General features: G+C 31.9%; 1 protein-coding gene across 2 annotated transcripts in view; it reads left to right on the forward strand.

The window, feature by feature from the left end:
* Positions 1 to 113: 113 nt before the first annotated feature.
* Positions 114 to 23,696, forward strand: part of LOC127730187 (protein SCAI-like) — a 43,385-nt gene continuing 19,802 nt past the window's right edge. For both annotated transcript variants that reach the window (XM_052238461.1, XM_052238462.1), the window contains exons 1-10: positions 114 to 225; positions 5,609 to 5,704; positions 11,360 to 11,446; positions 17,324 to 17,422; positions 19,081 to 19,177; positions 19,664 to 19,762; positions 20,715 to 20,867; positions 21,217 to 21,342; positions 21,800 to 21,980; positions 23,151 to 23,247. In XM_052238461.1, coding sequence (XP_052094421.1) covers positions 119 to 225; positions 5,609 to 5,704; positions 11,360 to 11,446; positions 17,324 to 17,422; positions 19,081 to 19,177; positions 19,664 to 19,762; positions 20,715 to 20,867; positions 21,217 to 21,342; positions 21,800 to 21,980; positions 23,151 to 23,247 — 1,142 coding nt within the window. In that variant the 5' untranslated portion in view covers positions 114 to 118. The remainder of the gene's footprint in view (positions 226 to 5,608; positions 5,705 to 11,359; positions 11,447 to 17,323; positions 17,423 to 19,080; positions 19,178 to 19,663; positions 19,763 to 20,714; positions 20,868 to 21,216; positions 21,343 to 21,799; positions 21,981 to 23,150; positions 23,248 to 23,696) is intronic.

The following is a 23,696-nucleotide window of genomic DNA, read 5'->3' on the forward strand; positions in this document are numbered from 1 at the left end:
GAAAGTAAAATAATAAAATATAATAACTATTATAGATTTCGTTTATGATACAATATATCAAATATGATTTGTAATAAAAATCTGTAACTTCTGATAATGTAACCACACAAACATCAAAATGTCGGCCACTGACTTGGTGCCGACTATGGATGAGAATGAAAAGAAAATTGTGAATGAGTTTTGTCACCTTCTTGAGAAATCTAAACAGTTATTCAATGGCCTTAGGTATTTTTGTGTTGTGCACATGTTTCCTTAAAAAACAATTACTTTCTAAAGATGTTTGCATGAATAAATATTTCTGACACTAGCATCTGAATTTTCCAAACTCAGAAGCATGACAAGCTGTGCATTAATATGTAATTCGGTAAAACATTTTGCATCAACAGATCTTTATATAATATGTTAAATATAAAGCAGGTACTACTTGAAAGAGCCATCAAAGGAAAGAAAATATCAGTGTGTTGATGATTTTCAGTTACTGAAGAAGAAAGGTTATAGACGACTTTGGAGTTTATGCACTTTTCCGTAAATTTCCCATGTCACAACGCTCAGTAGGTCTTTTCACCACCGAACACCACCGCACACTGCCGAACACCACTGAACACATTAAAATACCATCTAACACACCTAGATATATTGTTTTCATCTTTATTTACAGTGTTCCAGCTAGGATTTCAAAAGGGCAGGTAGCCAATCATGAAAAGAGCACTTTAGTACAATGATTGATATTTCAAAAAGGGCATGTCAAACATTGTCTCACAGTCTTCACGCTTAACCACAAGTCCTACGGCCCTGGCTTGTAAAATTGTTTTCAGGCTTGTAAAATTCTTCTCTACAAGCCAACAGAATCCAACTAAAATTTTCAAAAAATTGAGCTTCGGGCTTGTGGACTCAAAAGTTTATCGCGAAGGCTGGTCTCATGTTAACTGCAGGGGTTTCAGCTAGGAGTTTTGATGGGCCCAAAACTTTTTTTCAAGGGCCCAGTAGAAATTTTAAGGCCCTACCAGGGTATTTTTACTAATTTAATCAAAATGAAAATCTTACTGTCTATAAATAACAATGAAATGTAACTGTTTCTTGTTTAAGAGTTTTTCTGAATTTTCCCGCCAAAAAAGCACACGGCTTCCAACAAATGTAAACAAAGCAGTCAATTTGTGATCATGGATTACAGCTTTAATTAATTAATTTGGATATAGATATTCAATGAAAGGTACAGTCAAGCATTGTTTTTACTTTATTCTGGATTAAAACTAGTTTAAAAGATCAATTAAAAAAAAACTTTGACATAACAACAGACGATCTACGGATACATCTAATGCAAATTGTCATCTTTTGAGAAATATTGAAATTGAAATACTGACTGACCGAATTTAATGATTATTACAATAGTCAATTATGAAGTTTAATTAACAGATTAATGACCCATCCGATGTCGATAAGCGGATTAGCTGTAATCACAACTTATTACACCTGCTGTAAATGTTATTTAGCTGAGGGTCATAAACTTGTCATAAATATGAAGACAGGTAGAATAATTGTATTTTCATCAAAATATTAAGGCAATAAAGGCATGGACTTACGATAAAGGGCAGGGCGTCTTAAAAAGGGCACAGGGCGGTACTCTGGAAAGGGCGGGCAGACCGCCCTGTGAAAACGACATAGCTAGAACACTGATTTATATATTTGACTTACCTTCTGAACGAGGATGAATATGTTTATACATTTATATACACAAATTAATAAGAAATGATAACAAGAGAACCAAAAAGAACAGTCTTGCAGGGCTGTTGTCAGAACAGTACACTTTCAAGTCTAACATCTTTTTAAATATAATTATTGTGATAATTTAACATCAAATAAAATGTTTTAACTTATTAGAGCCGTGCCGAATGGCAGACGCCCTATAGTGATCAGTCTGTCTGTCCGTCCATCCTGAACAAATTGTGTCCCCTCTATATCTTGAGAACCGTTATCATTTCAAAGTTTATACTTGACATGTATATAAAACAACACCAGAGGGTGTGTCATAATGTATGTACAACTTCCTAGGTCAAAGGTCAAGGTCAAAAACTTTGGTTTTAGTTAACAACCTCATGTCCTATGGTAAAGATCTTGTCCGCTCTATATCTTGAGAACCGTTATGATTTCAATGTTTATACTTGACATGTATATAAACCAACACCAGAGGGTGTGTCATAATGTATGTACAACTTCCTAGGTTAAAGGTCAAGGTCATAAACTTCGGTTTCAGTTGACAACCCCATGTCCAATGATAAAGATACAAATTTTTTACCACACATTATTCACAGCGGGGCCCACAGAGATGGCTCCCATCTCTGATATCTAGTTTGAACAATTTATTTCTAATAATTGAAAAATAAAGACCATAAGATACATTTTGTAATATACAATGAAATACAGACAATGTAAATCCTGAAAAAATATTGCTGGATCTGGAAGCGTTTTTTTTTAATTTTGATTCTCAACTTTAACATCACTAATGCACATAAAATTGTGAAAAACATGACAAAAAGGTTAAATTTTACGTAATTTAATCGATTTTATTATTTTATTGTGTAACTTTTCTGTTTTTCTTGAGGGTTAATGGTCATTTTGGGTGTTCGGCGGTGTGTGGTGGTGAAAAGACCGACCCCACAACGCTTATATTATTATGTCACAGCAAGAACCGATTGTTCAATTACCTCGTTTACATCGATGACATTGGGTGTAACTCATTCATAAAAAACAACTCAAGATTGGTGTATTGGTGCATGTTTGTTTTTCTTTATCAATATGTTGGAAATCAGATATACAAATTTCATTGAAATCATATGTTCCTTGGATACAAATTTGTAGGAAAACATAATCCTTTAATATAAGACAGGTGTTGCATTTACCTGTGAAAGAAGGTTTAGCACTTATTACAGACGACCCCCTGTTTTTATACGACTGCAAAAATTTTTTGACATTTGGTTTCCGGACAATAACTTTAGTAAATATAAATATAAATCAATGAAATTTAAACACAAGGTTTATAACCACAAAAGGAAGGTTGGGATTGATTATGGGGGTCATAGTCCTAACAGTTTAGGAATTAGGGGCCAAAAAGGGGCCCAAATAAGCATTTTTCTAGTTTCCAGACATAACTTGTGGAACGGTGTATGGATCTCTCTGAAATTATACCACAAGTTTCCATACCACAAAGGGATGGTTAGGATTGGCTTTGGGGGGTTATGGCTCAAACCATTTAGGAATTAGGGGCAAAAAAGGGGGAAAAACAAGGGTTTCCTGGTTAATGGACAATTAGAAAAAAGTACAATGTTATGTTTGGATTACCTCTCTTACACTGTTTTAAATTATGTATAAAGAAATGTTGTATTGTCTTGAGGTGATTAGCTGTAAATTTATTTTTAGAAGTTACTATTTAAAAATGCTGATTAAGGATTATTAATTTTAGCCATGATTATGTATGTCATTTTCTATTTTAAGACTTTTATGATGTATATAAATGGGTAATTATGGTTGCAAACTCAATTGGAAATTTGAATTGAGATTATGACCATATCTTGAGGGAAAGAATATTTTTTTTGCAAAAAAGGGGGGGGGGGATGTTAAAAAGAAATTGTGAGGGGAGGACAATTTTTTTCTCATTTCAGATTTCAGAAATTAAAACAAAAATTTCTTCAAATATTTTTTGTTTTTTAGCAAAAAAAAGGGGGGGGGGGTCAATTCCCAACAGCATAGTGTATTGCACAGAAGCAAAAAAAAAAGGGGGTAATTTTTTTTGGGGGGGGGGGGGGGGGGGCAATTTGCAACAGCATAGTGTATTGCAAAAAAATTTTCAAAGCAAAAAATTGAATATAAATTCAAATCATATAACCAATTCTAAGTTCTTCGACTACAGTTTTCTGTGTCAGAAACCTATTATGTGTCAAATATTTAATTACAATTCAAATTCAGACCTGTATCAAGCGTGAATATTGTGTCCTCTGCGGTCGTATCCAGCTGCGCTCGGCAAAGCAATTTATTCTCTCTTCAAAAAACAAAATATTTTAATTTTCATGTAAGATGGGAGAGATTTGGGATAGTTGTTTCAAATTGAAGACTGAAAAGTCCTTTTACGTGACATTTTTCTTTGTATCTACCTAGTTTTTAAACTGGTCATGAAGTAAGCAAATTTTTTATTTTAGGTAAATTTTCACTTAAAAATTTGACCACATTTTTCTATTTTGACCCCTCAACATGCTCAACTCTGATTGAAAATCTACCAAAAGTTGACATCCCCAATTAGTTGATGTTTTCATGCAGACAGTGTTGTATTGATCACAATACTGCATAGATTTCTAACTTTTGATTTTGATTTCAACATCTAAATTTGACATATTAAGGTAGCAATACACAGTTTATAGAAGTTTAGTTTCGCATTTTGGCCATGGTGAATTTTTTAAATATGAAAGTTTTTGTACAATAAAATTGATTTTTAGATAGTTGAAGAATAATATAGCCTTCCAAGTGGGTTTATATGAACATTTAGATTGTTTTTAGCATGTTATATAGGCCATTTGTCTGTTTGACAGTCCGTATTTTCACATCCGTACCGCCCATAGGTCCAGAAATTAGTGTAATATTTTCAACAAAGATTTGACCCTCGATCTTTTCAATTCAATTTTATGGAAAAACGAGCAGAAATGCATATGATTTTGTTTGGACCTTTTGATAGATAAATGTGTATGGTTTCAGGAAAGGTATCACTCTGATATGGATTGAAATTTTCCTTTGGACCAAACTTTTGAGACTTTTGTGGCATGTTCACCCCCCTTTTTGCAATATTTTGTATCAAATAAATGCAGATTGTTGCCATGATTACATCAAAAAGAGATTATATTTCACCATTATAACTATTTCAAATATCCTAGAAACGCCCCTGGGTATATATGCAATTATTTTTGGGGGAATGGTTGGTTCCAGAAAGAGTTCTTTCTTTGCCAGAGCTTTGAATTGAAAATCATACACTGGAAAATTGACCAACAGTAGAATGGCCCCAACAATGATTGATAAGTGAAAATCAATACATTTGTACTTTTTAAATAGATTTTTTCAATGAGAAATGCTTTTGAGATATGAAAGAATGTTCTAAGACTGAATGATAGATTCATACCAAAGATAAGTTTCTTTAGTTTGAGATACATTGGGTACAAATATTTATTCTATAAATGAGGATTTGCTCTAGGATGTTGAAATAAATGGTGTGTGGAATTGAGTTAAGTACATGTATATAATGTATATATGTAGTTTGATTCTTATGAATAAAGTTGAACACATTGATACATTGTATTTGTAAAACTTATCAACTACAAAGAAATTGAAGATTGTCCTTTCTTCATTGTGCATGTACTACATGTACATGTAAAGCATAAATTTTACCAGAGAGATACCAATAATTACCTTTGTAACAAAACCATGTATATCTTAGTACTTATAGTTACACTTGTATTTGCCACAGTATACAATACAATTTTTTGTATACTACATTTATAAGTATTCATCTCATCATTTAAGACCATCTTTTTTATTATCACAATCTTCTCTTACTCTATTTTTTTTTCAGAGACCTCCCTCAGTATGGACATAAACAGTGGCAGTCATATTTTGGTAGAACATTTGATGTATATACAAAACTTTGGAAATTTCAGCAGCAGCACAGGTAAGAATTGTCTCCCTTGTTGTATGGTAGTTATGCATGCTAGAGTGTACTTAAATTGTCTGCCTTGTCGTATGGTAGTCATGCATACGAGAGTGTACTTAAATTGACTCGGTAGGTATTCTACAGATTAAGTGTAAAGACATAAACCGTTTGAGAAACACCTGACCTTGTGCAATCCCTGACTTAATAATTACCATTTATACATAGATGACATTCATTGAAATCTAAAACGTCCTTACAGACACAGGCATACACAAAAATGTACTATGGATTCATTATAATTCCTGGGATAGCAATTTTCATGTATTTCGTGGCTATAGGCAGCTAGCTATATATATAGGTAAACCAAGAATTTAAATGTTCCACAAAGTACAATTTTCTAAAGAATTGTATCCAATTAAACTTTGGCAAACCCATGAAATTAAATATCTAGGAATAGATTTCCTCAATCCACAAAAATTGGTATTCACGAAAATAGATGAATCCACAGTGGTAAACAAGTTGTGAACTATACACACAGAAAGAAGGGGCCAAAAGAACATCACTGTCCAAAATACAAATGAAATAGGAAAATTTAGGAAACAAAAAATCATCTCTTTTGTTGTAGAGTTTACGGAGTGAAACTGAAATATTCAAATCTAGAAAAGGACAATTATTGCTATATTATGTATTTAAAGTAAGTTGCCTTAGGTAAATTTCTGCAGTATAATTAGAATATTCTGGATTGTTCAAAGCAAAAATATCATCATTGTAACAGTAAGTGTTATTTAATTTATCCAAAAAAAATATCATCAGGTTGATACAAATTTAAGCTTTTGCCCTTTAAATGTGGGGTATGTGAGCTTGTTCATTAAAGGTTCATTTCATGATAATTTGTGGTTTTGTATATCATGTCTATATATATTGTTTTCGTTGTCCAATTTAAAGTATCCTCAGAATACGATGTAAAATTGAACACTTGCTCTTCATAACCATGGTTGCTTATCTGTATTCTCTGTAAGGTCTTGCTAACATGCTGCTGCCCAGCCAAAGAATTAGACATCCTTTTTTACCTCACCTGGCCCAAAGCGTCATGTGAGCTTATGCCATCACTTTGCGTCCATTGTCGTCTTTGTCCAACACTTTTTTTTAAAGATCTCCTCTGAAACTATTGCACCAATTTCAGCCAAACTTATAAATGCACAGAAGGTTAAGATCTACCTAATCTACATACTTCCTGTTTGCATTAAAATCATCAGACAACTCATTGAGGAGTAATTGCCCTTAAATGACAATTTTTGGCTAATTTTGTAAGGTTTTGCTTATCATCACAAAATCTATAATAGATAAGTAGAAAATGTTATTAGCAAAAATTATCAGCAATACAAGATCTACAAAAATGCTGAATATCCCTTAATTATTAGATGACCTCTGAAGGAGTTAGTGCCCAGAAATGCAGATTTTTGTCTACTTTTAGTGTTTTCGCCTATTGTTTCAAAAACTTTAATTGATAAGTAGAAACTATAAACAGAAAAAATAATCAGAAATACAAGATCTATAAAAATACTTATACAACTGAAAATAACTTAAATATAGACCGTTGGTTTTCCCGTTTGAATGGTTTTACACTAGTAATTTTTGGGGCCCTTTATAGCTTGCCGTTCGGTGTGAGCCAATGCTCCCTGTTGAAGGCCGTACCTTGACCTATAATGGTTTACTTTTATAAATTGTTACTTGGATGGAGAGTTGTCTCATTGGCACTCATACCACATCGTCCTATATCTATAAAAAGACAATTTTGACATATTAACCTGTCTATTGTATACTTTTTAAAAGAATTTCTCCTCTAAAACTATTAAATAAATCTCAACCAAAGATGGGTTGAATGGTCTTGAGGGTATATGGTATTATGTTTGTGATTTTATTCCCAGTCACCACACAGACCACAGGGGCTTGAAATAGAACATGAGGGCAAAAAACTATAATAGACAGAGAAGATCTGACGGGGCAAAAAATGGTCAAAATGTCAAAATCTACCTAGCTACCTCCTGTTTGTACCAAAATTATCAGATGACTCTTTGTGGGAGTTATTGCCCTTAACTGATGTTTTCTTAACTAATTTTCACGTCTTTGTCTATTTTCTTGAAAACTATAATACATGTAGATAGGTAGAAACTGCAAATTAACAAATAAAGACGGATGGAAAATATAGAAAAAAATAGGTATCACTCTATTGAATGTCTATCTTCTCACTCCAAGCTTCTGTGTTGATTGTTTATTAAAGGTACGTTCAGTAACTTCTGCAATAAAACAGGAAAGCTAATTAGCAGGCAAAGTTTTCACTGAATTAAATATTTTTGTCAATTATATGTTATGGATTCGTAATAAATGTGAAAAATTAAACATAGAGGACTTAGTTTTAATAGTACATATGCATGCAGTGGCGGATCCAGAAATTTTCATAAGTGGGGGTCCACTGACAGCCTAAGAGGGGGCCCGCTCCAGTCATGCTTGAGTGATTTCCTATATAATCAACCAAAAATTTTTCCCACAAAAGGGGGGGGGGGGCAAATGTTACAAAACTTTACCCAAATGTTCTGTATGGTATGTTCTATGTAGTTTAAAAATTGTATCCAGGGATTTGACCATCAACAAACATTGCCCGTGTTGCTAAAAATAGAGCATAATGGTAAAATGCAGTTTTTTGCTTATATCTCAAAAACTTATGCAGGTAGAGCAAATCTACCTGGGAAAAAAACACCAGCAGGTCAAGGTCTATTGCCTGGGAAATTTTCAGAAATCTCAGACAACAAACTTCAGAGTTATTCCACCTAAAATGTCATTTTTTTAGTAAAATTCAATGTTTTTGGTTTTTATTTGAAAAACTTCAGCGGAAAGAGCAATCAGACATGGGTTAAAATTGACCAGCAAGTCAAGGCCTATCTACTGCAATATTTTCAGAAAAATCAGACTAAACATTTTTGAGTTAGTGCCCCTGTAAATGTCAATTTTTACAAATTTAGCAGTTTCTGGTTATTATCTTGAAATCTACTTCAGATAGAGCAAAATTTCAAACAGTAAAAATGACCAGAACAATAAGATCTACAAATGAATAAACATGGACAAATTGTCAATTGGCCCCTTGTAGGAGTTATTGCCCTTGGAAGACTAGTTTAACCAAGTTTTATGCAGAAACTATAATTGATGGAGAGAAATTGTAAATAGCAATCTACAAATCAGTCAACATGCACAAATCATCAATTAAAAGAGTTATCGCCCTTGAAAGACTAATTTTGTTCAATTTTTACATTTTTGTCGAGCCTTCGACTTTAGTCGAAAAGCGAGACATAACGATCCTACATTCCGTCGGCGGCGGCGTCCACAAATATTCACTCTGTGGTAAAAGTTTTTGAAATTTAAATAACTTTCTTAAACTATCCTGGATTTCTACCAAACTTGGACAGAAGCTTGTTTATGATCATAAGATAGTATCCAGAAGTAAATTTTGTAAAAAAATAAATCCATTTTTTCCTTATTTTACTTTTAAATGGACTTAGATTTTCTGCCAGGAAACAACACATTCACTCTGTGGTTAAAGTTTTAAAAATTTTAATAACTTTCTTATACTATTTTGGATGTGTACCAAATTTGGACAGAAGCTTGTTTATGATCAAAAGCTAGTATCTAGAAGGAAATTTTGTAAAAAAATAAATCCATTTTTTCCTTATTTTACTTTTAAATGGATTTAGATTTTCTGCCAGGAAACAACATATTCACTCTGTGGTTAAAGTTTTTAAAATTTTAATAACTTTCTCATACTATTTTGGATTTGTACCAAACTTGGACAGAAGCTTGTTTATGATCAAATGCTAGTATCTAGAAGGAAATTTTGTTTTCTTCCAGTTAACATTACATTCAGTCTGTAGTTAAAGTTTTTAAACATTTATTAAATTCATAAACTATCCTGGATTTTTACCAAACTTGGACTGAAGCTTCTTTCAATCAAAAGATAGTATCAAGAGGAATGTTTTTATTGATTTACTTCCTCATTATTGTTGAGCTTGCGATTAACAGAAAAAGTAGGCAAGACACTAGGTTCTGCGGAACCCTTACAAATTTTTGTTTGCAGAAACTATTATAGATAGAGAGAAGATATTTCCCCTGAATGATGATTTTTATCCATTTTAGCTCACTTAGGCCAAATGGTTTTCAAATTATAATTTGTTGTTCCTGATGACAAAATGGAGGTCAAGTTTGATATTGACAATTTCCACTTTTACTGTTCAGGAGTTACATGTATGGTCCTTGATCTATTGGAAAATGGACTTTATGTCCTTTCCATGCAATAACTTACGAACCACATGCACTTGACCAGGGTTTTTTAAGATCTTAATATGTTGTTACTGATGAAAAAATGGTTTTGATATTGATGATTTTCACTTTCCAGGAGTACCCCGTTAATGGTTCTTGATAGATGAAGAAATGGCGCTTTAAGTTGTTTCCAATCAATTACTTACGAATTGTTCAACCAATACTCATAAAATTTTGATATGCAGTTACTGATGACAAAATGGTGGTCAAGTTTGATACTGTCAAAAATTTTGTTTGCATATACATGATGTGCCGAAATTTTGATAAGCAATAAAGGCATGAAAAAGTTGATTCAAATTAAAAAGGGGCAGGGTAGAGATCTCTAAAAACCAGTATAACTCCACCACATTTTTATGTTCATGTCCCAAGTCAGGAATCTCTTCAGTAGTTTTCTTTCATGTATGTCATATCTTAATGTTTTTCGTAATTTGGAGAATTATTTTTTTTTATGTGTTTCAGCTTTAACTATTGTTTAGACAGTCACACCTAACTATCGATGAGGACTGTATGTTGACCTCTACATTAGATGTCATTTGTTTTATTTTTGTTTGTTGGTTTGTTGTTTCATTAAAGTATACTCCAGATCTACTGTTATTCATGTTAAAACAAACAGTTGGGGAGAAGAGTGTATGTCACAAACAAATTTTGAAATAAGTGGGTTTTTTTTTCGGTTTAAAGTTATAGATCCTTGCCTAGGTGAAAGATAAAAAATCATTATTGCACATCATTGACATCTGCAGATGAATGGTGTGTAAAAAGAAACACCTTCAAGCTAAAAATGAATAAATTTATGTCGGTGATCAATGGATTGAACATAAACACAATCTAAGGAGTAAAATATATTCTGACAAATTTTATGTCTTTTGTTTGTACTTCTTTCTAAAGTTTAAGGGAAGATACCATGTGGGTAATTGAAAGCCATACAATCCCTTCGAAAAGAGATACATTTTTTTTGTACATTGTTCTAAAGCTATTTTAAGTATGTCCTACAATTATGCAAAACCCTCATCACCTGGTGATATAAGTGTATTTTGGTAAGGTTAATTGGTGGATCAATTTATCATACTAGAGTAATACTGTGGATTAAATATATTTTCCTGGATTAAGGAAAAAATGCATTTTAATGATTTGGTAGTATTGCCAAAGTTTGCATACATGTACATACCTATATAACTTTTGTTCTTAGCTGAACATTTATAATTCGAAGTTCACCTTTATCAATGAAATCCCTGAAAATGAATCTACAGTTGACAGTATTATACATGTTATATGTTGCTTTATATTAAATAAACAATGGTTTTTCAGACAAATATTAGATACTAAGTATGGTTTGAAGAGATGGCAGATTGGAGAAGTGGCATCAAAGATAGGGCAGCTTTATTATCACTATTAGTGAGTATTTTGTAAAGATGGATGCAACTAAAAATATTATATTTGCTAAAAATGTGCACAATGGGTCTCAAGAACTCAAGTACATGCACTTGAAAAGTCAACTTGAACAACCCTACAATGAAGGATTCTAAATAGATCAAGTGTTGAATCCTGGGTAATACACATATTTGATATGTTATATCCATATATGTATATGAAATGGTAGATATCAAAGGTTTTGTGTATACATAAAATGTTTTTTTTTCTAGATTAACCTTCAACTGTGACAATATATACACCTAATTTAAGTATGAAAATACATGTATTATATAGATACATGTATTTGTCCTCTGCCAAAACATAAAACAAATTATCCACTTCCCCTTTTTCAAGAAGATACATTTTAATGCTAATTATTCACAGGCAGAGAACATACATGCACTGCAGTGCTGGATGTCTTAAGGAAATTGCTGCAATAGCTAATACAATTACTAAATGTTATTGAACTGTTTTCACCCACACCTACTCAAGGAATTCTGGAAATTCCTGATTTTGTTTTGTAAATTTTGTTTTTGTCTATTTATGGAAATATCAAGGATTGTCTTTAAATAAATGGTCAATGTTTAAAGGCTCTCTAAAATAAAAGCTTTATTTTCAAAATAATTCATTTCAGTTACTGAATGCCAAAAAAAAAAAAAATATTGATATCTGAAAAGACTTTTTGACATTAGTAGCTTTAAGATCCAACAAACTTCTATCCTTTTTCTAAATCATTTCTGTAAATACATTTGATTTATGGTATAAGATAATGAAAATAAAACTTTATATGAGTATGGTTTGTAATTATATTAAAAGCCTTTATTAGAAGACCTTCTCTCATTCTATACTGGGAGTATGGGCTGTTACAGTATATATGTTTACAAAAAAAGATAAGTTATTATCAGCACCGTATAATGACTAATTCACACGTAATCTACACATATTATTGGATTTTGTATCAATAGAGGGATATATTTGAGAAAATTATGACGAGCTTGTATCCCATATCAAACTATATACTATCTCTGTAGCATTAATTATGGATACCATGATCAATAAACAACAAGTAGAGTAATTTTGTACGTAATTGATTTTTTAGGCTGTAAAGTTTAGCGACATTAGCGAGTATGAAATTACAATACAAATAATTTTGCTTTAGGGCAATAATTAGGTTACACAGCTGTAATTGGTGTCTTCATAGTTCAATATCATTTAGATAATTAGGTCATCATCGTCAGTTCAAGTTGGATTTAATTGTATTGACTTGTTATGTTATCAAAGATACATATTTCAAGATTAATTAATTTTAGCGCAAATAAATTTTGTCTTTAACTAAATAATGTGTGACTTGTATTGACTACCAGTAATTTAATTCTGGCCTTCAACATGATTATAACACTACATCAATGATATAATTGTGTCATCATTTGGAAGATTAAATACAGCTTAATAAAGATAATGTAAATAAAATATGAATAAAGAGATGTGGTATGATTGTCAATGAGACAAATTTCCACCAGTGTTATGATTGTCAATGAGACAAATTTCCACCAGTGATATGATTGTCAATGAGACAAATTTCCACCAGTGATATGATTGTCAATGAGACAAATTTCCACCAGTGTTATGATTGTCAATGAGACAAATTTCCACCAGTGTTATGATTGTCAATGAGACAAATTTCCACCAGTGTTATGATTGTCAATGAGACAAATTTCCACCAGTGTTATGATTGTCAGTGAGACAAATTTCCACCAGTGTTATGATTGTCGATGAGACAAATTTCCACCAGTGTTATGATTGTCCATGAGACAAATTTCCACCAGTGTTATGATTGTCGATGAGACAAATTTCCACCAGTGTTATGATTGTCGATGAGACAAATTTCCACCAGTGTTATGATTGTCAATGAGACAAATTTCCACCAGTGATATGATTGTCAATGAGACAAATTTCCACCAATGTTATGATTGTCAATGAGACAAATTTCCACCAGTGTTATGATTGTCAATGAGACAAATTTCCACCAGTGATATGATTGTCAATGAGACAAATTTCCACCAGCATGCAGTGATATGATTGTCAATGAGACAAATATCCACCAGTGATATGATTGTCAGTGAATGAGACAAATATCCAACAGAGACCAAAGGACGAGGATGTAAACAACTATAGGGCACTGTATGGCCATCAACAATGAGCACAACTCATATAGTATAGCAAGGTCTAAAAGGCCCCAGCATGACAAAATGTAAAACAATTCAAAGGAGAAAACCAATGGCCTGATTTATGATAAAAACAAACGAAAAAAAACCAGATAGCAACCAAAGACAACCACTGAATTACAGGGCTCCTGAACTTGTATGGTTAATCATGTTTGTGAGTGCTTAACCTTCCCCTAACCTGGGACAGTGGTGTCAAAGCACAACATAAGAACAAACTATAAAAATCAGTTAAAAAAGGGTTGACCAAATCAGCATTAAGCGCATATAAAACATATCAAACAAAAGGACAAAGAGTACTTACAATTAATGAAAGCTAGTTCAAAGCCAATTCCAACTAATAAATAAGCCATGTTTTTCCCAGACTGAAATATCAATCAGGACACATCCAATATATCTAGTATAAAGAGTGAGAAAAGCATGGTCTTGTGATATGCCGAAATATAAGTATAGATAAGATGTAGGACCAAAAGTGTCGATAATTGTACAGCCATACATGGTATATCTGTCAGGTACCCTGATTACTAATAAATGAACATGGATATAAAATTAAGAAGACGTGGCTTGATTGCCAATGAGACAACTCTCGACTAGAGACTAAATGATGTAGAAGTAAGCAACTATAAGTTATTATAGTGCCTTCAACAATGAGCAAATCCCATACCGTACAGCAAGCTATAAAGTGCCCCAAAATGACAAATGTTAAACAATTCAAACAAAAAAACTAATGACCTTATTTATGTACAAAACAACAAACAAAAAACACATATGAAATGCAGTAACAAACGACAACCACTGAATTACAGGCTCCTGACTGATTTTTGTCGAGCCTGCGACTTTTGTCGCAGAAAGCTCGACATAGGGATAGTGATCTGGCGGCGGCAGTGGCGTAAGCTTACTTCTTAAAAGCTTTATATTTTCCAAGGTGGAAGACCTGGATGCTTCATACTTTGTTTATAGATGCCTTATGTTATGAAGTTTCCGTCTGTCATATGTCCATTGTCCTTGACCTCATTTTCATGGTTCAGTGACTACTTGAAAAAAAAGTCCGGATTATTTGTAATGTTAATTTCTATCTTATTATGAGTAATAGGATAAATATATTTAATATAAGCGTACCTTGCAAGGTCCTCATGCCCGTCAGATAGTTTTCATCTGATCTCGACCTCATATCATGGATCAGTGAACAAGGTTAAGTTTTCGTGGTCAATTCCATATATCAGATACTATAAGCAATAGGTCTTCTATATTTGGTGTATGGAATGATTGTAAGGTGTACATGTCCAACTGGCAGGTGTCATCTGACCTTGACCTCAATTTCATGGTTCACTCAGTGGTTAAAGTTAAGTTTTTGTGTTTTGGTCTTTTTTTCTAATACTATATGCAATAGGTCAACTATATTTGGTGTATGGAAATATTTTACAATGTACATGTCAGTCTGGCAGGTTTTATTTGACATTGACCTCATTTTCACGGTTCATTGCTCAGTGTTTAGTTTTTGTGTTTTGGTCTGTTTTTCTTAAACTAAAACCAATAGGTCAACTATATTTGTTGTATGGAATGATTGTAAGGTGTATATGCATATATATGTGTGTCTGGCAGATATCATCTGACCTTGACCTCATTTTCATGGTTCATTGGTCAATGTTAAGTTTTCATGGTTAAGTTTATTTCTTAGATACTATAAGCAATAGGTCAACTATATTTAATGCATAGATTGATTGTAAGGTGTACATGTCTGCCTGGCATGGTTCATCTGACCTTGACCTAATTTTCATGGTTCATTGGTCAATGTTTAGTTTTCCTGTTTAAGTCTGTTTCTGAGAAACTATAAGCAATAGGTCAACTATATTTGGTGTATTGAATGATTGTAAGGTGTACATGTATTTCCAGTTTGGTTTATCTGACCTTGACCTCATTTTCTTGGATCATGTTAAGTTTATGTGATACTTTTTGTAAAGCTTTATATTTAGGACTATCAACATAAAATCAATGGTCAGTAAAGAAGGCGAGACATTTCAGCGTGTGCACTCTTGTTTCATTTTGGACATCTTCTCATAAATTTATTTTTGTGTTGCAATTGGGCATCATTAATCTCTTTTCATCTTATATCTGCCATCCTCCAGAACAAAGATTATAATCCTTAAGAAACATGATTATAGATAGGGAAGTTTCTCTTGACACCTTAAAATAAAAAAAATATTATGATCAGTGCTGATGTGTAAATATAGAGCATGACATACAATATATGCATAAGTCTGCTGTTGGAGACTATGTTGACCTGTAGATGTCTTTTGGGCTTTTCTTGTTTCTGTCAAATGTTTCTGGAAGCGAGGCAATGATGCTTATCCCTAGGAATGTTGCAGAATATGATGCATAGGGATGCTAATCCAATGGTGGCTAAAGCTTTTAGTATTAAACTTCGTATTTCAGAAGTTAAACCAACTTAATTACACAGGAAGATGAATGTTTCCATATTCTGTTATCTAGCAAATCCCTTTTGCTTGGAGAAAAAGATTTAGTTTATTACTTGTCCTAAGAGAAAGTAACCTGTTCGAAGGTTAAAGATATGACTCAGTTTTTGTCGAGCCTTCGACTTTAGTCGAAAAAGCGAGACATAGCGATCCTACATTCCGTCGGCGGCGGCGGCGTCCACAAATATTCACTCTGTGGTTAAAGTTTTTGAAATTTTAATAACTTTCTTAAACTATCCTGGATTTCTACCAAACTTGGACAGAAGCTTGTTTATGATCATAAGATAGTATCCAGAAGTAAATTTTGCAAAAATAAAATTCCTGTTTTCTGTATTTTACTTGTAAAATTAAATGGATTTAGTTTTTTCTGCTGGGAAACATTACATTCACTCTGTGGTTAAAGTTTTTAAAATCTTAATAACTTTCTTAAATTATCCTGGATTTGTACCAAACTTGGACAGAAGCTTGTTTATGATCATAAGATAGTATCCAGAAGTAAATTTGTTAAAAAAAATTTTCATTTTTTTCCGTATTTTACTTATAAATGGACTTAGTTTTTCCGCCAGGAAACAATACATTCACTCTGTGGTTAAAGTTTTTAAAATTTTAATTACTTTCTTAAACTATCCTGGATTTGTACCAAACTTGGACAGAAGCTTGTTTATGATCAAAAGTTAGTATCTAGAAGGAAATTTTGTTAAAATTTTGTACCTGTTTATCCGTATTTTACTTATAAATGGGCTTAGTTTTTCTTCCAGTTAACATTAAATACAGTCTGCAGTTAAAGTTTTTAAAACATTAATTAGATTCATAAACTATCCTGGATTTATACCAAACTTTGACAGAAGCTTCTTACAATCAAAAGAAAGTATCTAAAGGAATATTTCTATTAATTTTTTTCCTCATTTTTGTTGAGCCTGCGATTAACAGCAAAAGTAGGCGAGACACTGGGTTCCGCGGAACCCTTACGAATTTTTATTTTATATAAAACTTATTTTAAGATAAAAAGCAATTTCAAAGCTGTTGACTTATCTGACTTCATGTCAGGCCAGCAAGGAAAAAAGAGAAAATATGTTTTCTTGAATTAATGGTATTCAAATTGCTATACATGTATTACTTCACTGTTCTATAACCTTGCAAATTTTTATTTTTATTTATTTCAGTTTAAGAACAAGTGAAACTAACTATTTAAATGAGGCCTTTAGTTTTTACTCTGCCATTAGGAATAGAGGATATTATTCAAAAGCTAATAAAGAAGAGAGGTTTGTAGTTTATTTTTAGCACAAGTGAGACAAAAAACCATATGAACCTTTCTTGTTACTATCCATTGATCATTTATGAACTTGACTCACCTGTGTTTTATTTTTTCAAAAAACCACATATTTTATATTTCATTTGACTGTATACAAAATATGTAGAATCAATCGGAAAGAATTTTACAACCTTCAGTTATGATCTAAAATTCAACTACCAGTTTTTTTGTCACATTGACACTTGACCTCATGATACTGTAACAGGTATTATTGAAATTTAACAAAAATTGTAGAAATAAAGAAATGCTTTCAAATAAATGAGATTAGGGTAATATTCCAAATTCCTGTATTCCTATGGGATATCTGTTCATCAGACTAATTTCATTATTTCACCTAGTAAGCATCCCTGTATAAACTTCATCTTTTGGCAGTAGTAATTGTTTTGAATCATTGATTTTATAAATTCATTTATTTTTTCCCAATTCAATGAAATGTAAAATACACAAATTCAGAATTTAATATGTGTATTTATTATTGGTAATCTTTATTAGGTATTGATAATGCACCATTAATTATAGCATGTTCATTTTGCAGTAGAATATCATTAATGAAAATTGAACTTATGTTATTTTGATGTTTATACTGTCATATATTTCACCTTAATAAAGAATTACATAATTTGTTTAAATGACAGTATATGAACTGCCTAATCTATGTACATGTACACATACCTAACACTTATATGAAAGAACATGGCACCTCAACTCCAACTTAATTGACATGGAAACGCAATTTTTCTGCCAAAAGGTCATAGTTCTTTCTGGACTCTCTAGCTTGCTCCACCATTAAAAAACTGACCTCTTCGAAATAGCCAATAGTGCTTAAAGTGGTGTTAAACACCAATCAATCAATATATAAAAGAAAGGTGTAGTGATTAAATTTCTATCAAATTATTAAATTGTTGTTTATAATCAACTTATAGATTCATGCCAGTTGTTTAATATATTGGTCAGTATACATGTATGTGACCAGATTTTGGAGTTGGGGGGGGGTCTTTAATTTAACTTAGGAAAATGAACAAAATGAAGATAATTTCATGGTATAAATGATAACTGTAAAAAAAAAATTATATTCATAATTCACATATCAAGAAAGCATTAATTGAAAAAATCATAACTTTGTTATTGAATGGTTTATGAAGTCTTTGAACGCCAAGGTTAATTGATATTTTGTTAGTACTTTTTCACTGACATTTTTTCAGGTGGTCATGAAATCTATGAAAATTGGTACTTTATGAAAAAATGTAATAGTATTTTTTTTAGTTTACGACATACATCCAGACAGGTTGTTTGTAAACCATTTTATAGTGTTTTCCTTTACAGTTATAGCCACAAAGATGAAGTCGATTTTAAGTTGTCACCAAGTATATGTATTAATCTGTTCCCAAAGTAACCAGTTCAGATGGTGAAATAAGAAACAACTAAGCATGATGCAACCTTGTAATGGAATCCCTGCATACAGAACAATAACACCTTCTTCATTTTAATCTAGAAAAGTATTTCTAAAAAAAATGAAATAAAATTGCTTTCAGAACTAGTACTGCTTAAAACTGAAGTAATCTAAAAAGCATTATGATTTATTAAACTGCTCTATATGGTTTCTTACAGATCTGACTTGATGGTGAAAAAACTAAGATTTTATGCCAGATTTATAGTTGTATGTTTGTTGCTGAAAAGAATGAAACTGGTTAAAGATTTAGTAAAGGTATGTGTTGACTTTAAAACATTTTATCAATCATTTTTATATTTAAATAATACATATATATTATGGCTAATGGTCCAAACAAAATTTACCTACCTGTAAAAGGGAGATGATACAATTTCAGGGGAGTTAATTGTTGATGCCCCAACAAACAGTCAATAGCCATTGTACAATAGGGCAAAGAAGCAAGAAAATATTTTCAAGTTGAAATAATTTTCTCCCATTTGAGATTTGTCTAGATTTTAGGTATTACTTTGAAGAATAATAGCAAACACTATGGCTGATTATTTAAAAAAAGTTAACATTGTTATTTCCCAAATATGGACTATATGGCGGCCTATAATTGCTTACATCTACTTTATTGAAGTGGTGGATAGTTGTCTCATTGGCAATCTTAACACAACTATAACTAACAATTATTTATGTCCAATACTTCATTGCATATAAAAACAAACACAGAGATTTACTGTTTGGTTATATTTTGTGAAGGAATTACAAGCACAGATAGAAGACTACACATTAACATATGAACCAGAAGATCAAATGGAATGGACCTTAGTAGTGGGAGAAATCAATGCATTTTTAGAAGTAATTATTTAGATTGATATACTTTACAAATACTAATTGCATAAAATGACTAGATGTTTTATACATAGTTTTATATGTGTAAAATCTTTTACATTACTGAATTGTTTATCACTATATTTGTCTTTTGATAGTATTGTTAACTGGAATCAGAATAATATTGATCACATTCCGGCCTTCTTTTATTGTAGGGTTAGGGTTCATTTATGGCTATGGTTAAGTGTGGGATGTTCTAGGTTAGGGTTAAGTTTTAGGATTAGGGTTAGTGTTAGGGATAGATACGGGTAAACGACAAGGTTAAGGGTAAATAATAGTTTTTCACAACTATATATGAGTTGGGACCCCTAAAGTAAAAAGAGGCCCATATTCCAATTGCTAGGACATTACTGTATCTTTGTAATGAAAAAGAACAAAAACAGATACATGTATATAAAAATATTATGAAATTGACCAAACATATATTATAAAACCAATAGAATGAAATCATTGCTATCATATCATGCTCCTTTACATTTATGTCTTTGATAAAATGTAATAATTTTGATTTAATTTATGTGAGAAAAGTGCTACTTCTAAATCTTTTTGTGTCTGATGTTCTGCTAATCTTGACATGCCATACCAACATTACATGCATACATTTTGACTATTGTTAGCGATACTGTGTTCAGTTATTGGAGTATAAATTATATTTGTTGTTTGTTAATATAGTTGTTGAAAAAAAATTGATTGTTATGGAACTTGATGAAATATTAGATTAAAGCCGTTCATAATCTTATTGAGATTTTACTTCACGTAGGCTTTATTTTCAAATTTGCCATGTAAAGTTGTGAACTAAATCTTCATGTTACATGGTGTTGAATTAATTGATTCTTTTCCAATATGAAAAAATAGAACAATGTGAAAAAATTTAGTATGTCTTATATTGAATTGGTTAATATACATTTTCTTTTTACAGTCGGACAATTTAATAGACATCCATGATGTGGACCCAAACTATTTCTTGTTGTCACACAGACTAACACCATTAAACACACCCCCATTAGACAAAAGTACACCAGTGTATTTAGCATTACAAGAAATTATCATCGTGGGAAATACAGCAGATCAGGTAAGAATATTTCAAGAAATGGGGGTTGCCTCCCCTGACACTTGGTAGAAAAAAAAACATTGATCAGATAGAATCAGATGAAAGACATTGATAGAGGAAAAACTTTAAGCTTTGAAGTATTTAAATTTTCACTATTGATAGAAACAAATACTTATATTTTGGTCTAATAGTGAAAGTCAAATTACCAGTTTGTTATTTGAAGGAGTTGTAGACATGTACCCAAGTTGTACAAAAATAGGAAATGTTTAAGATTTGGCTTTCATGGTATTTTTTGGGGGAATTATTGAGTTTTATGTATTCAGTAAAATATTTATTTCCTTCTGACTAATGTGCAAGATTTTGGTTTCAGGTGAAGTTTAGTGAATTGACACTTGATATGTTCAGGGTGCTACAGACATTAGAAAGAGAACCACAAGAAGATTTTACAGGAACCCAGATATATGATGCTTCTCCTGCTCCTGGTAGACCACCATTTGTAAGTCTTAACTTCATTTATTTGATTATGAAATATCAGTTATTATCTAAATACAAGGATTATTTTTCTGCCAAACTCCTTGTTGAATGAGAACTATTTTCAAGATCAGACACTGAAAAAGTATATGAATGTAAGTTGATGTGAGCTGGTTTTTGTAAGAAAGTTGACAAAAGCCTTATGAAAGGACTACTAACTTAATCAGAAGTTGCATATGCGAATACTGTAAATTCAGAAATTATTGCGTGCATTTATTATTGCGATTTTTGTGGAAAGGACAAAAATGCGAGATTAATTATTGCGATTGCATGACAATCTGCATACAGTTATTTATATCAGATATCAGAATGCGAGTTCTTATTATTGCGATACTCACTCAATCGCATTATTCGCATTAATAAAAACCTCACAATAATTTCTGAATTTACAGTAGTTCATAATTCTTGTGATTTCATTTCAGGAAAATGGTGACAAAAATTCCAAGAGAGATAACCCACACAAATATTTATTGTACAAACCAACATATAGTCAAATGAATACATTTCTAGCCTCTGGTTTTAAAGAACTCCCTCCAAATGGTGCCATGTTATTATATTTGTCTGCAGATGGTAGTTTAGGTAATGCCAAGCACACTGATGATGGTAAGTTTTACTTTGGATTTACATTTATGAAGTATGTCTTCCTTGGCTCCCCTTATAAAGAAAAAGTCAAATTCAATTCTGTAGGTATATTGTTTGACCTGATTCACGGAGAATTAGAATGTGTCTTTTTCTTGCAACAATGTCAAAGTAGTTAATTTATTCAAGATAACCTTATGATATAGGTGGTAGGTACATATGATTTTTTTTAACATTTTACATTTCGGCTGCCATTTATTTAGGTGTTATATGTTTACATTACATGATACATTTTCCATTTCAGCTGCCTATGATTTAGGAGGTGTTATATGTTTACATTACATGATACATTTTCCATTTCAGCTGCCTATGATTTAGGAGGTGTTATATATTTACATTACATGATACATTTTCCATTTCTGCTGCCTATGATTTAGGAGGTGTTAAATATTTACATTACATGATAAATTTTCCATTTCGGCTGCCTATGGTTTAGGAGGTGTTATATATTTACATTACATGATACATTTTCCATTTTTGCTGCCTATGCTATGGTTTAGGAGGTGTGATATGTTTACATTACATGATACATTTTCCATTTTGGCTGCCTATGATTTAGGAGGTGTTATATGTTTACATTACATGATACATTTTACATTTCGGCTGCCTATGATTTAGGAGGTGTTATATGTTTACATTACATGATACATTTTACATTTCGGCTGCCTATGATTTAGGAGGTGTTATATGTTTACATTACATGATACATTTTACATTTCGGCTGCCTATGATTTAGGAGGTGTTATATGTTTACATTACATGATACATTTTACATTTCGGCTGCCTATGATTTAGGAGGTGTTATATGTTTACATTACATGATACATTTTCCATTTTGGCTGCCTATGATTTAGGAGGTGTTATATATTTATATTACATGATACATTTTCCATTTCGGCTGCCTATGATTTAGGAGGTGTTATATATTTACATTACATGATACATTTTCCATTTCAGCTGCCTATGATTTAGGAGGTGTTATATGTTTACATTACATGATACATTTTCCATTTCGGCTGCCTATGATTTAGGAGGTGTTATATGTTTACATTACATGATAAATTTTACATTTCGGCTGCCTATGATTTAGGAGGTGTGATATGTATACATTACATGGTACATTTTACATTTCAGCTGCCTATGATTTAGGAGGTGTGATATGTAACAGTAGAAAAGATGCTGATATTATCAATAAAAACAGAAGACCAGGAATGTTGAAAGAATCCAACTGGTAAATTCAAATGTTTAATATCATCAAATTGGTATAATCACAATAAATAATGCAAAGTTTCTGTCCCACCTGTAAGAAAATCGCAGAATGAGAGAATAGGAAAAAGTAATCCAGCTGTGGCAACAGTTGCGGTGTATACTTTCTGTATAAAACTTTTATGTTTCAAAAGGTAGAAGACCTGGATGCTTCATACCTTGTATACAGAAATCTTATGTTTCAAAGTATCCGTCTATTTTATGTCCAGTGTCCTTTACCTCATTTCCATGGTTCAGCATAAAAACAGTATAGTTTTTGTCATTTAAATACCTCTTTTATTAGGAGTACTTGTATAAGGATAATTATAATTGGTATATTGCATCCCTGCAAGGTCAACATGTTCATTAGACAGGGTTCACTTTACCTGCTGCTTATTTCCTGCATTAGTGATCAAGGTTAAAGTTAAGCCTGTT

The sequence above is a fragment of the Mytilus californianus genome, unplaced genomic scaffold (genome assembly GCF_021869535.1).
Source record: "Mytilus californianus isolate M0D057914Y unplaced genomic scaffold, xbMytCali1.0.p SCAF_2, whole genome shotgun sequence".
NCBI lineage: Eukaryota > Metazoa > Mollusca > Bivalvia > Mytilida > Mytilidae > Mytilus > Mytilus californianus.